We start from the raw sequence: 14086 nt of genomic DNA, 5'->3' as shown, positions 1-14086 counted from the left end.
GAGTGGGTGCCATATAGACGGATGATGGCAAAAAAGGTTTATGTTATGGCTCAAATAAACCAAGTTTATGTCAATCAATCTTTAAGGAAGAATGCATATTTTGGTTCTAGATATTTCAATCTCTTGGGAGTGTTAAATGTAAAGCTCCGTAGATTATCAATATAAAAACAATCTGTGCCTTAGAATGGATCCCTTGGTGCTTGTTTCTGTTTTTTTTATTGCTTAGTTTGTGTGTAATCGCATTTTTGTTATTTTATTCTGTACTGCCACCAAAAAATCCTATGTTGTGTTTACAACTGGCAATAAACGTTTCTAATTCAAAGTAAAAATCCAGTATATAAACAAGTGTTTCAATACTATTGATAGTTTGAATAAATAACATCATTTTCGCCGAATATAAAAGATATCTTTAAAATGAAAAGGTTAATTTTAAAGTTTCAAATTGAATGCGCATGCGCGGTCTTCGAACGCTATTGTCACGTGACTAATCGTCATCACGGAACTGTTCTCGAACGTTCAGATGATGAAATCCGCAGAAATGTTCTGAGTTTGTGCGATTCATGGCGAACATGAAAACCTCGCTTAGAAACGGCTTCATAGTCTCCACGATCGCTCGTTTACTTAAATACCAACGGATGCGAATGGACAGTTAACCAAAACGGAACTGAAAATTGTAGGCGAGTGAGTTTAAGTGTTGAAAATAACAGTATTGTGATTTTTATTTAATTTACAAATGTATATGCGCCTGCATTAAATGCAAACATTTTTGTTTCAGGACGTAATGGTTTTTGTTTTTCCGGGAAATCGCCACATGACTGGCTTTAGCCAATCACAGTTGGAAGCGTCACGCTTCTAACCCAATCAGAGAGTGAACTGAGGGGTTGCGTCATAAACGTCACAGTTTCTTATACTTTACGACGACCATGCAAAACAGTCTTTTGTCAAAAGTCTTTTAACTTAATAAACGTGATTAGGCTAATTGTTGTTGTAAAGTTGGATAGACGTAAACGTCCCTTTTCAACTCTTGTCACAACGGTGAGTTTAATTTCAAGTATAATTATATTTTGTCTCTCTTTTCCTATTAAGTTAAAGTGTTGTTGGCAAAACTGTGTGGTTTTATGTTCTCTAGCGGGATCAATAATCTCTTATTTAAATGTTATAGTGATCACTTTATGACCACTTAGTTATTTAGTCTTGAAGGAAAAGATTCTCCTACGTTTGTTTCCAAAGTATGCGGATTTTGATCATAATTTCTAATGTTGACAAAAACTGATGTAAGTAAGTAAGTAAATTATACTTGTATAGCGCTTTTCCAGACCAGGGTCACAAAGCGCTTAAACAATCAAAACAATACTCAATAAAGTATATACTTTAAAGGTCAAGATAAAACTGATAACACAACAGGAGTTCCAGAAAATCAAGGAAAAGCCTGAACAAATAAAAACGTCTTAAGATTTTTCTTAAAGGAGTCAGTAGATCATCAAACACAGAGGGAGAGGACGACCGTTCCAAAGCTTAGGAGCAACAATCTGTAAGGATTTCTCTCCTCTGGTCCTGAACCGTGTTCAAGAACCATCAGTAGATTCTGATCCACAGACCTCAGAGCCCGAGTTGGGGTGTAAGGCTGGATCAGATCACTGATGTAAGGAGGAGTCTGACCATGAATAGATCTGAAAGTAAGAACCAGAATTTTAAAGTTGATCCTGAAAGAAACTGGAAGCCTGTGAAGAGTATTAAGAATCGGAGAAATGTGAGTTCTTCTACTAGAGCAGGTCAGAATTCTCGCTGCAGAGTTTTGAATCAACTGCAGACGAGACAGATCCTTCTTGTTTAGACATGAAAACAAACTGTTACAATAGTCCAGGCGAGAAGACACAAACGCATGGATTACATGCTCCAGATCATGTTCCGACAACATTTTCCTAAGTTTAGAGATTTTTCTCAGTTGAAGGAAACAGTTTTTGGTCAGTGTCATCAATAGTGGAGTCAACATTAGAAAACGTTCTTCTAGGATCCAATATAAAAACAACCAAACCACCCACACCTCCTCTCTCAATCACTTTCTTCCTAACTAAAGAAATGTTCTTCTTGTGCATGCAGATATGCGGAACCGGCACCATGGCTCCCGGATGGGTTTGCTGTTCTTGGCCAGTCTGGTCTACCGGGTTGGTTTTGACAACATCCCTCCGGTCACCTTGGCCGTTTTAGGACTTAATGTTTACCTGTTCATGGTGCCTGTAGCTCCACTAATGCAGGTACGAGCAGAAAGTATCGGAGCTTCTTTTCTTTTCCAACCACTTGTCTCAGTCTTACTTCTGTTCGGTCCTCAGACCTGTGTGAGCGTCCAGCAGGCGTACTGGTACGGAGACTGGAAGCGTCTTCTGCTTTCTCCATTCCACCACGCAGACGACCTGCATCTTTACTTCAACATGGCCTCCTTCATCATGAAGGGATTCTATCTGGAGCGACACCTCGGCGGGCCGTGGTTCCTCTACCTGCTGGCGGTCTTCTCTCTGCTCACCGGGTTCACCTACCTGGCGCTGGAGGCCGTCCTGACGCAGCTGACGGATGACGCCTCCTACAGTTTGCAATGTGCAGTTGGATTCTCAGGTAGAGATTACTTTGCTGATGTCTCGCATCTTTGCTCTTCTTACAGCTACCGATGGAATTAACGTTTTCTTGCTTTGCTACTTTCTATTTCAGGCGTCCTGTTTGCCCTGAAGGTGCTGAACAATCACTACCATCCAGGCGGCGTGACTAACATCATGGGTTTCCAAGTCCCCAACCGCTATGGCAGCTGGGTGGAGCTGGTTCTGATCCACATTACTTCACCCGGGTAATATAATCGTTCTAGTCAACTGTTGAGTCGCTGATATATTCTTAACTCTTTCTTGACTAAAACTATAAGCTTTAGACGAGAGATATTTCACCTTCAAAGTAACATTTTAACATTCATTTTAAAACAAACATTCCCTCCTGGGCGTTTATTGTGACCAGTCGGTGTCCAGCAGGGGGCGACACAGTCGGTGAAACTCTGCTCTTCTTTCCAGGACCTCCTTCGTTGGTCACCTGGCGGGCATCATTGTGGGTCTGATGTACACCACCGGGCCTCTGCGCACCATCATGAAGACCTTTGCAGGTGTGTGTGTCAGACAAGGTGTTTTTCCATTACTTAAAGTGACAGTCTGTGTTTAGTGTATGTGTGCAGTTTATCTGTTATCTGCTTCTTATTCCTGTCTTCCTAAAATGTCTTCCAGACCTGGTGTCCTCCAGTGGTTTCCCCTCCAGGCCGAGCCCAAACTTCAGAGCTTCAGGTATCGGACTCTTAAAGCTGATACTAGCTTGACCACATGAATATTCCTCTTATCTTAATTTTAAAACAATACTAGATGAGAATGCTAAATTCCTTTTGTATAAGACAACTGTGTGTGACCCGGCAGGTCAGAGTGGCCATAGAGATCATCAGCATCACACCAACACACACCCTGGTCATCGCTTTGAGGAGATGACGGAGGATGAGCAGCTGCAGGCGGCCATCAGGAACAGTCTGCATGATCAAGGTAGAGAAATAATTACGCGTTCCAAAAAATTAAATTATTCGAATTTAGAAAACTGTTTTTTTATCAATGCCATCAGAATATTGAATGCTTGAATAATTGTTTTCAAATATTGAAAGGTTGAAATCATTTAAATGATTCAATATTTGTTATATTTTAATTTAAATTATTCTATATGTTTTAATTCACAGACTTTTAAATTCAATATTAAAAAATGTGAAGCATTTAAAATTAAATATTAATAAATTCGAAACATTTTAAATTCAGTATAAAAAAAAAAAAAAACACCAGCCAAAACCAAACGAGTACTGAGTTACTGGATCATAATTGCATAAACGATCAGGTGACATCATCACTGTGGCAACAGTTTAGATATAAATGAATACATATGTGAAGATTTTCTTTTAGGACAGTAAAATCTGAGTTAATTAGTCATTCTTGTTTTAACTCTTATTTTCCCCATCTGATCTTTTTATTTTATTTTTAATGTACATGATTATTTCACAATGTTTTTGTGATACAATTCCCTTGAGTTATATTTTCATGTTTAACTTCTGCTGATACTCCGATTTTACCGTACTAAAAGAAAATCTTCACATTTTTATTCATTTATATTCAGAATGTAAAACTAAAATAGATATAATACGCAGTGTTATGGAATCAAATAAGCCCTTTTATACCCTTAATGCTATGGCCTCCAGGATATTCAAGTCAAGATTCATTTGCCCTAATAATAACAATTAAAAAAGTTGATAAATGATGGAAAAAAAACACTTTTGTGATTTGATCCCTTACCTTCGCAAACTTTAAATTTCCCATTTACTTTCTAGTTTTGGTTCATTTATTTCTCTTAATTTATGAGTTTAAGAGTTTCATTCACAAAACTTAACCAGAAACGGCTCATCCTCTTTACGGATCCACCTAGTGGCCAAACACGTGCATAGTTTTAAAAAAGAAGTTAAAAAAAAAGCATAATTTTTTATGTGTCCTAATTTTCAGATGGTCCCGGGCAAAGAGAACCTCCTGCTTATGGTTTCCATCTCCCTGAGGAGCAGGCGGCAGCAGAGGAGATGCGGAGGAGGAGATTGATGAGGTTTGACCGTTAACCTGGTCAGAGATGGACCTGGCGGGGGGTCGAGTGGAGAGAAGAGGGACTCGATCCACCAGAGTTGTCTTTAATCTTCCTAACTCTGTTTCTGTCGAGAAGAGCTCAGACATCATGACAGGTTCCTAAGTGACCTTCAAGACTGCAGAGAAACTGTCGACGACAACAAGTCGTACCAACAACCTTCACTCATTGTTGATGTTCGTGACCCTTTTGTAATGTATATATTAAATATAATTTTTTTACAAATGTTGTCCGCCTTAAACATTTGCATTTACACACACCAGAGCACGAATAACGACACAAACGCTGTGTGTGTGTCAGTCTACATCAACGGGATGCTGTGTACAGTGTTACATAATCAAAACATTTAACTGAAAAAAAAGAAAAGAAAATTTAAAGACACAAAAGTAAACTTGTGACTGTGATCCCCTGAGGCATGATGGGAAGTAGGACAGTCCAATTTGGAGCCAACAGTCCTCGATGATTCACATCAAGACTTGACGTTTTTGCTCGTTTAAGACAGTTGTGTGTTGTTGACAATGTTTAATGTTTGACTTTATTTACTCCAATTGTTGCCCTTGCTAGCTTGGACAGAGCAGTAGATGACACAAGCGGAATATTCACGGCCGACAGAAGTTTAACTTCAGCCTCAAGGTCGCTGAACTTTTGTCAAAGTAGAGTTGAGGTCGATTCCCCGTCACTGAAGAATCCCGGTCGGATTACAGCGACTCATCATTGTGTTACTGAGTTAAAGACGGAGTTCTGGATCCGTCCCGGCGGAGCAGCGATTAACCGCCGGCTCGGAGGGATGAATGGTTTTAAAGTGGGTTTCAGCCCGCGGCTCGTTTCTGCTTTTCTTTTATCGCACGAGCGGCAGAGTCGCGCTCTGACGTCGAAGACTAAAGAAACCGCTATTTATAGAATAATCTGATCGAATCCCACTCAGCACCTCGACCCAACCTCGCCCCGACTCATTAGCATCTTTTCCTCCTCCTGTCCTTGGAGGGAACTTCCTGTTGCTCCCACATTGGCTTCTTGTTTGGTCTGGGATGGAAAAGAAGCTACAAAACACACACACTAGTGGATCAACTCCACTCTACAGACACACACTTTTACAGATGTTGAACCACAAATAACTTGACGAAATGTAAAGTAAGGACAAGGAAACTAACTTGCTAACACAACATCTGTGTAATCACTCTCAAGTGCACACATGTTTACACTTTATGACACAACTTGTAATGAGCGAGAGAAGATCTACACTTACTAAGTAGATGCTTCAGCCGTTTAATAATTACACTCTGATATCAAGTAGCAAAGTATAGGATTATTAATAAAGTCTAAAAAAAACAGGTATGAGATCAACTCTGGTGGGACTCGAACCCACAACTGTTGAATAACTTGGTCGGCCTAGGCACCAGAAGTCTGACATTGTACATTGCACCACAAATGTGTTCTGACAGTAGGAGATTGTTCTACAAGTTCTTTAACTGGTAAAAGTTGCACTGAAGTTCTTCCACTATTTTGTATATTTTGTCGTATATTGTTGTAATTGATTTATATCTTATATGAATTTGACTCTTTCAGTGAAAATAAACAAAAACTCCTAAAGACGACACAAGCAGCCCTGGAAAAAATTCCATGTATATTGTTCATGTACTTGGCATATAAAGCAGTTTCTGATTTAAAAATGAGTATCAATGGTTTCTATATACAGTAACAGACCTGGCACATGCAACCTTTTGTCCTCCTATTATGTTTTAATGATTTGTTTTAGTGAAAGTTTTCTCCCCCTAAAATAAATAAAAGTACAAAAATGGAATAATGAAAGAAGAACTTGTATAATGAATTAATTTCAAATAATTTACTCATCTTTTATCCGGTAAGTAATTACTGGATGTAGTCCTGGTCGTCGGTTTATGTAGAAGCCTTAGCAGTGTGATGTTGTTGTGGTACTTTTTTCCAGCGTGTTATTATGTCTGCGACAATTCTTCTTCGATGTAGGTGAACCCACGTCTGTGATGAAGAACTCACACCAGGTCTTCTTTTCTGGACACTCATGGGCGGTAAGATGTGATCAGTTGGGGAGGAATAATGTTTGATAATCAACCATTGCTGTCTAAACCTCATCACAGCTCCCCCTGTTGTCACGGGTGTTGTACTGTCTCATTTGTTAGAAACCTTAATCAGCAAAAATTGAATATTTTTTCCGTTGTAGCATGTGGGGCAAGTGTGGAAGCAAAGTTGCTACTTTATTCAATGTTGACAGTGAACGTTAACCTTCACACGGATTAAAATTTTACTGAGAACATTAACATTTATAGTACATGTCTGGTAAAAGGGTCCATGAAGCAAAAATAAAGCAGCCAAAAGCATAAATGTAATGGTATTACTTTCTAAACAAATGGAAAATCAAGTTATGAAAAGTATTTTATATAATTTTAATTTTTTAATGAATTTAAAAGCCCCTTTACATTTTTAAGTCTGGGCCCTCATTATATAATCTGATTGTTGTCAGGGGCCTTCAAGAGAGGCGCGAAGAGCCAAAATGAAAATATACCCTGAAATTGTGAATTTAAACATGTAAGAAAATAAATAATAATTACAAAAAATATGTAAAATAAACCTTACTATGCAAATAACATAAGTATTAACCATTTATGAAAAGATAAAAAACGATTTATGATAAATTATCTTAAATAAATAAAGAAAATGATCTCAATAGTTTAGAAACATTCACCAAAAGGACCAGAAAAAGGGAAAAAAGAGTCCTAAATAATGAATTTAAGGAAAATGTATTACAAGTTCATACATAATCACAAATAAATGTTTTTTAGTAATTTCTGTCAGAAACATGTTCTACATGTACATGGATCAGTTGCCCAAGCACAGCCCAGGTGTGATTCAGATGTTTTTGAGGGGCAATAATTACAACAAAAACCAAAAAACAAACAAACCCATAATCATATTTATAGTTAATTCAAATGAGAATAAAACGAAATTGTGAGTTTCTTCGTGATCTCTGTCTCATCAGGGCCACATCAATGCATCAATGGGATTATTATTGGGTTCCAGCACACATTCCAGAGCTGCTCGATTTTTCTGTTGCGCCGCTCATACGGTGTTTTAGGTGCAGGAGGCAGGAGGACGCGAGGAGGCAGGAGGACGCGAGGAGGCAGGAGGACGCGAGGAGGCAGGAGGAGGCAGGAGGACGCGAGGAGGCAGGAGGACGCGAGGAGGCAGGAGGACGCGAGGAGGCAGGAGGACGTGAGGAGAACAGCGGCGGAAGTGCGTGGCCAGCAGGCTCGAGGATGCTGAGGGCGCCGGCAGACTCCCACGGATCTCCCGCGAGGATGTAGAGGAGCAGCGCGGGGTCTTTCAGAACCGGGTCTGCGTCGCTTCTGGGGCGGGAAAAGTGTCAGAATCCGCGACATCTTTGTGCGCTCACCCGCTCACCCGCTCACCCGCTCGCACGGCCGCGCGAGGAGGAGATGCAAGCCGGGGAGGCTGCGGGTGTGTGACCGGAACCGCCCGTGAATCTTCTGTGGCACCAGATCCCGAACCTGGACTTTTTCCATGGCTTTCGTGTTCAGGAGATGGAGGCTTCTGCTGGTGCTGAACGTGGTGGCGGTGGCCGGGTTCGTCACCTTCTGGGCCAGATGCAAGACCCGCAGCGTCCAGGCGCTCGCTCCGGTGGTTCCGCTGGACCGCAGGAGGCCCGCGAGCAACGGGACGGTACCGGGGCCGAACGTTAGTCACGAGCTGCTGCTGAAGAGGCTCAGCTCTCTGGAGGACGTGGTGTACCGGCAGCTCAACGGTACCGAACCTTCTTCTGTCGTTTCAAATGTTCTCAAATTCTAATTTGGAAAAAAAAACATAACTTGTACCTCTAAGAAGATGCATGGAATTAAAGTCTTAAAATCTAGTAAAATTAAGATATTAAATCATATATTTATGGGAAAACACTGGAACATATATGGAAATGCGGGGCCACGTGACACGCCCTTGACTTTTTATGTGGCCCTCATAAGGTCAGAGTAGAACCAGTAACCATTTTATTTTGTATTTACAGTATCAGTGTATTTACTCTAAATACTACAAAAGTTATTTATTTATTTATTTTGTCCTGGGTTTTTTTTTGCCCCTCAAAATAATTTGATAATCATATTTAATAATAAAAAACCCCAACAGTTTTAGTTTTTTTTACGTAAGTTAAATTAATATTACATTGAATTATATTTATTTAATTTATTTATATTGCATTTATTTATTTAATTTTATGTTGATCTTTTTTATTTTCTTCTCTTACTAACTTTGTTTAAAAAAAGGTTCTCGATATATATAATAAATTAACTGTACATTTAAATTAAAAGTACAGGATTAATAAAAAAAAAAAGTAGTAGGAAAGTCCAATGCAAAGTTGTCATCAATAATGTTTTAACATAATAAATGCAGAAGAACATAAATAATTAAATTCTGTGTATTAAAAAAAGAAATATAGATGAAACAAAAAGAAAATCAAACCAAAAGGGGTCACTCTTGTGTTCCAGGTCTGTCCAAGTCTCTGGGCCTGATCGAGGGTTTCGGGGGTCGAGGTAAAGGAGGCATCGCTGCCACGTTGACGCCGGCCGAGGAGAGTAATGCCAAATACTTGAAGGAGAAATACGGATACAATGCTTTCCTCAGTGACCGGATCTCTCTGGACAGAACCATCCCGGACCACAGACCCAGCAAGTGAGTCCGGATCAGACTGTATGTTACCTGCAAAGTGATCATTGTTGGACTCACTCCACTGCTCACACACACAAACACACACTCTCAGAGAACCTGGCGTTTGACCTGAATCCCACCAGACCATCTCCACTGCATCCATGACACACATACTCCCAGAGTGTATATCATTAATAATATTAGCTCACGGATGAAGGATACATCATCATCGTCATCATCATCATATCCTTTCGATTTATTCACGTGTGTGTGTGTGTTTACAGGTGCAGGAAGGTCAGTTTCTCCAGAGAACTTCCTCAAATCTCCCTCATCTTCATCTTCGTCAACGAGGCCCTGTCGGTGATCCTGCGCTCGGTGCACTCAGCTGTCAATCACACGCCGGCTCACTTGCTCAAGGAGATCATCCTGGTGGACGACCACAGCGACGACGGTCAGCCACACTCCTCTGTCCTTCACCATCACCATTAACATTATGAACGCCTGCTTAACAACGTCTACAGGTCCAGCTGTTGTGATATGATTCAGGTGTGAGTTTTTGTATACAGGTTGTGGGTTCAAGTCCCAGCAGATGTTCTATAATGGATACATTTAAAAATATATGTTTTTAACTCACCTGGAATATATGGAAAAATATAAATATCATGTTTCATCCAGGATAAAATGTGGATCTTTGGGACAAGCTGGCCAAGTGGTTTTAGGTTCAAATCCCTGCATTTCCTATTTTGAGCCATTAAAAAACATTAAACAATCTTTAGTTAAAATTTATTTTGTAAGTACAAAATTACTGTAAATCCACTTTAACATTTAACATTTATAATGATGCCATGGTGTTTTTTTTTGTTAAAACCTACTTTTCCAAATAGGAAGGTTCTTGGTTCAAACCCTACTAGCCTGACCATATAGATTAATTGTTTCAAACACCTGAACCCACCTGGAAAATCTAGCCCTAAAAATAACTGTCAGAACATAACACAAAAAAAGTTTAACATTTTAACTGATTAAAAGCCCAGTTGTATTTTGTCAAAATTGTACAAACTTAGTTTTCAAATTAGTTTAGCTCCGTCTCAAATGTTCGGCTCAAGACCCCATCCTTAGAAAAAAGCTGCTTTATCACAAGATTAAGAACTCTTCTTCAGCTCAAGACACAAGTATAACAATGATTCTAGTAACTAGTGACAGTAAGCTAAAAAGTATATTTATTTTAAATTAATTTGCGCAACACTGAACAAGATTGCGACACTACAAATGTTCTCGTCTCCAAGAGGAAAAGTATGGGCGCCTTAATGGATATGGAACCAGGCAGCCAGGCAAGGAAAGATGATGAGTTTCGGTGAAGTGGGGAGAACGACGGGATCTGAAAATGGACAATGGTTAAAAGGAGAAGAAAAGTAATGAGGACGAGCGAGCGAACCGGCCCATTAGTGAGAGTGGTGGAGAGAAATCGCTCTGAAATAAATGAGGTCAGACGAGCAGGCCGAGAAGGAGAGTGCAAGGTGAAGATTGGGTAGAGAAGGAGTGGAACAAAAGAGGAGAAGGAAGCAGGTGTCGTAATGTCACTTCAATAGCAGGAATATTTGTGAGCCGCAGAAGAACAGGCTGACATCTCGTTCCACATGATTCTGACACCGGCAGCTGATATGATCTGAGTCCTGCCAAAATTATTTTGGAAATTGTTACACTTGCGGAGCAGTTGCCATGGAGATTTGTTGGCCCGCAGCACTGTGGCTGTGATGGTCAACGTTGCTGTCTACTGAAGAGAACAAACCCTGAGTTCAACTCCCGTCTTTCTTGCTTTGCTCAACGGATCAAAGCCTCCTATGTGGATCAAATGGTGAAAAACATTTTGAAGTTGTGCGTCTGATTCCCACCTCAGTGCCGAGTATTTTGATAATGTCTGGTGAGATATATCTGTGGCTCAGATGTTTAAAGTCCCTCGCTAGAAAAGAAGAGATCCTTGCGGTGCCTTTTTATTTGTTCAGGCTTTTCCTTGATTTTCTGGAACTCCTGTTGTGTTTTCAGTTTTATCTTAACCTTTAAAGTATATACTTTATTGAATATTGTTTTGATTGTTTAAGCGCTTCGTGACCCTGGTCTGGAAAAGCGCTCTACAAATAACAATTACGTACTTACTTACTTATTTGCACACAGAATCTAATTTCCACTATTACAAACATTGAGAATTATCTCCTACTCACGGTTTTTTCATGAGTGTCTTGATCTACTTCTATTGTCCTTATCAGAATAAATAGTTGAGGAGAGGCTTGTTTTTCACTTACACTTTTCAAGGCTTTATCCTTGGGAAACATACTATTATACTCTTTGACATAGAGGGAGTCTTTCAATGACTTGGGCTTAGTTGTAGCTAGCACCCTAGTTTAGTCTGACTCCTCAATAGAAGATCTTGGGTTCGACTCCCAGCTTTGCTTTCTCCGGTGAATGAACCTGTCTTGTTAACCGAACTGATGTAATGGTATCAGGGTCACTGTGTATGTTTGAAAGTCTCTCAGTGAGACCTGTAGCTACGTTTAAGTTACAATTACATATCGTATAAACTGAAGCCTAGCCAACCATTGCCAAGTTATGTCTGTAACTTTCTTTATGGTTTTAAAGTATACAAGGACCTTTTTTCTAACCTTCTATATACTCTAAATGTTTCTTGAAATTATATTTTCATATGGCACTGTGGCTTAGATGGTAAAGCGTCTGTCTTGTAAACAGAAGATCCTGGGTTCGACTCCCAGCAGTGCCTTTTCCAAGTAGGAAATCATGTTTAGGAAACAGAATTTGCTGACCCCAACTGTTTGCCAAAATCTCAAAGTTATTTTCCCTCTATCCACGCAAGATGCAACAATTTTCCCACCATTTATCTTTTGAAAATGTAGTTTTAGGACTTCAGAATTAAACTTAAATTAGGTATGGAATAAACAGAAGATCCTGGGTTCGACTCCTGACATTGCCTTGATATACTTTGAATTATCACAAGTCTTTTATTTTGTTTTATCCGTTCAAAATTCGTTTTATTGTGTCTCTTGAATTATTACCAAAAAAGTGTTTGTCCCTCACTGTTCGTCATCCCCACACGGGAAGTAAGTCAGTCATTTCTATTCTGAAAGTGCTTTTTACAGACCAGGGTCACAAAGCGCTTAAACAACAAAACAATACACAGTTAAAAAATACATACCAATTTGAGGACTTTAAAAGGAGACAAACATAGGAGCCCCAAGATAATTGAGAAAAAAAGCCTGCACAAATAAATAGGTCTCAAAATGCTTCTTGCCAATGTTCTTGTTTTTTATTCAACACTCACTGACTGTTATCTAATGCTGTTGCCTTCCTGTTAACTGAAAATACTTATCGTCCACAAAGCTTCTAGCTAACCATCGTGATGCATCCTTCTGGCTGGCAGCCATGTTTCCATCACGGTACTGTAGAGTGGGCAGTGTTGCAGAAGGCTCGAGCTGAGAAACTTTTAACAAGTTCAGCATGTCCACAGGGAGGAGGCATCACAGGAAGTGTGATCAAGAGTGCGAGCAACAAAGACTCCAACATGAGTCAGATGTTTTGGTGTGAGATGAAGGCGAGGAGGGTCATTACTGACTGAAAGATGGCGGCGAGGTCGTTATCAGCTGGCTCGCCTTTCGAAGAAAGAAGAAACCTAATGATTAGAACGCTGGCAGATAATTTCTCACCACCTCAGATCCCGTCTTAATAAACAGCAGATGAATAATTGTGAGAATGAATTATTAAAAAACGTTCTCCATATAATTATGGATGATAAATGTTGTTCCTCTAATACACTTATCACATTATTGATTCTTCAATAATAACCAATGGGGCAACAAAAAAGGAAACGCAAAATTAAAGTTATCAAGATGGTTATTGGACATAAACATTTTTACAAAAACATTACGCTACTCCTTTAGTGTCAGGGGGCTAATTGGTTGGTTTGGATTATACAAAGTTGGCGTCCTGGAATAAACCACATTAGATCATTTGGACATCGACATAGAGGGATAGAAAATTTGTTCAACAGGATGTTTTTTAAATAGATTTCAATTACAACATTTCCACTTGGTGAGACCCTGTTACATCCCACTATCTATCATATGTATAATTCTTATTGAGCTCACTGCACTTCTTTTGTGATCTTGTGGTTTACAGAGCAGCTGAAAGGGCCACTAGAGGAATACGTCAACAAGCGCTACCCTGGTCTGGTGAAGATCGTCAGGAACCAGAAGAGGGAGGGACTGATCCGGGCCAGAATTGAAGGCTGGAAAGTGGCCACAGCCGAGGTCACGGGCTTCTTTGATGCTCATGTTGAGTTCACGCCGTCCTGGTGAGCGAGACTGAATGTGAATAGAGCCGTTAGTAGTCATGAAGCTCAAAAGTGCCACACCTAGCTTCTAAAATCATGTGAAGTGTCATGTATATTCATATCAGAGATTATAAAACAGAGATTAACATATACAATAGAGTAGACCTAGAAAAGTCTAGCCTGGGGCCCACATGCGACTCTGCCTCTGATTATCCGATCATCACATTCTTTACATTTAAGTTTGAGAGTTTAGTAAGTTGCGTTAGTTGAGCCAGCAACTAAATTACTGTGGTGACAGAGGATTCCCTATGTGGTGTCTTACGTACTTCACCCTCCTCAAATAGCAGGGCACAGCAAAACGCCCGAAAAGAGACC

The 14086-nt window shown here is 39.8% G+C and overlaps 2 protein-coding genes and 1 non-coding gene across 4 annotated transcripts in view; all 3 read left to right on the top strand.

Annotated features, from left to right (window-relative positions):
- Positions 1-527: 527 nt before the first annotated feature.
- On the top strand, positions 528-4923 carry rhbdd1 (rhomboid domain containing 1). 2 transcript variants are annotated; one of them, XM_087795504.1, is made up of 8 exons: positions 528-681; positions 2101-2255; positions 2331-2610; positions 2704-2836; positions 3051-3139; positions 3258-3314; positions 3441-3560; positions 4557-4923. In XM_087795504.1, exons 2-8 carry the CDS (start codon positions 2103-2105, stop codon positions 4661-4663), a joined length of 939 nt encoding a protein of 312 aa, XP_087651630.1. In that variant the 5' UTR covers positions 528-681; positions 2101-2102; the 3' UTR covers positions 4664-4923. The 2 variants fall into 2 exon arrangements, with proteins under 2 accessions (XP_087651630.1, XP_087651629.1); XM_087795503.1 differs by lacking the exon at positions 528-681 and adding an exon at positions 693-1035 and having other exon boundaries at positions 4557-4922.
- A 3023-nt stretch (positions 4924-7946) lies between these two features.
- The window catches only part of galnt17 (polypeptide N-acetylgalactosaminyltransferase 17), a 61778-nt gene continuing 55638 nt past the window's right edge, over positions 7947-14086 (top strand). The window contains exons 1-4 of the mRNA XM_087795856.1: positions 7947-8482; positions 9216-9399; positions 9660-9826; positions 13558-13732. Coding sequence (XP_087651982.1) covers positions 8242-8482; positions 9216-9399; positions 9660-9826; positions 13558-13732 — 767 coding nt within the window. The 5' untranslated portion in view covers positions 7947-8241. The remainder of the gene's footprint in view (positions 8483-9215; positions 9400-9659; positions 9827-13557; positions 13733-14086) is intronic.
- trnat-ugu (transfer RNA threonine (anticodon UGU)) lies at positions 12073-12145 on the top strand. The gene has a single exon. It is a non-coding gene; the product is annotated as a tRNA-Thr (tRNA).

Source organism: Callionymus lyra, chromosome 7 (genome assembly GCF_982586985.1).
Source record: "Callionymus lyra chromosome 7, fCalLyr1.hap1.1, whole genome shotgun sequence".
In the NCBI taxonomy this organism is placed as follows: Eukaryota; Metazoa; Chordata; class Actinopteri; order Syngnathiformes; family Callionymidae; genus Callionymus; species Callionymus lyra.
Note: the sequence above shows the minus strand (reverse complement) of the source record. Positions and strands in the feature narration are given on the sequence as shown.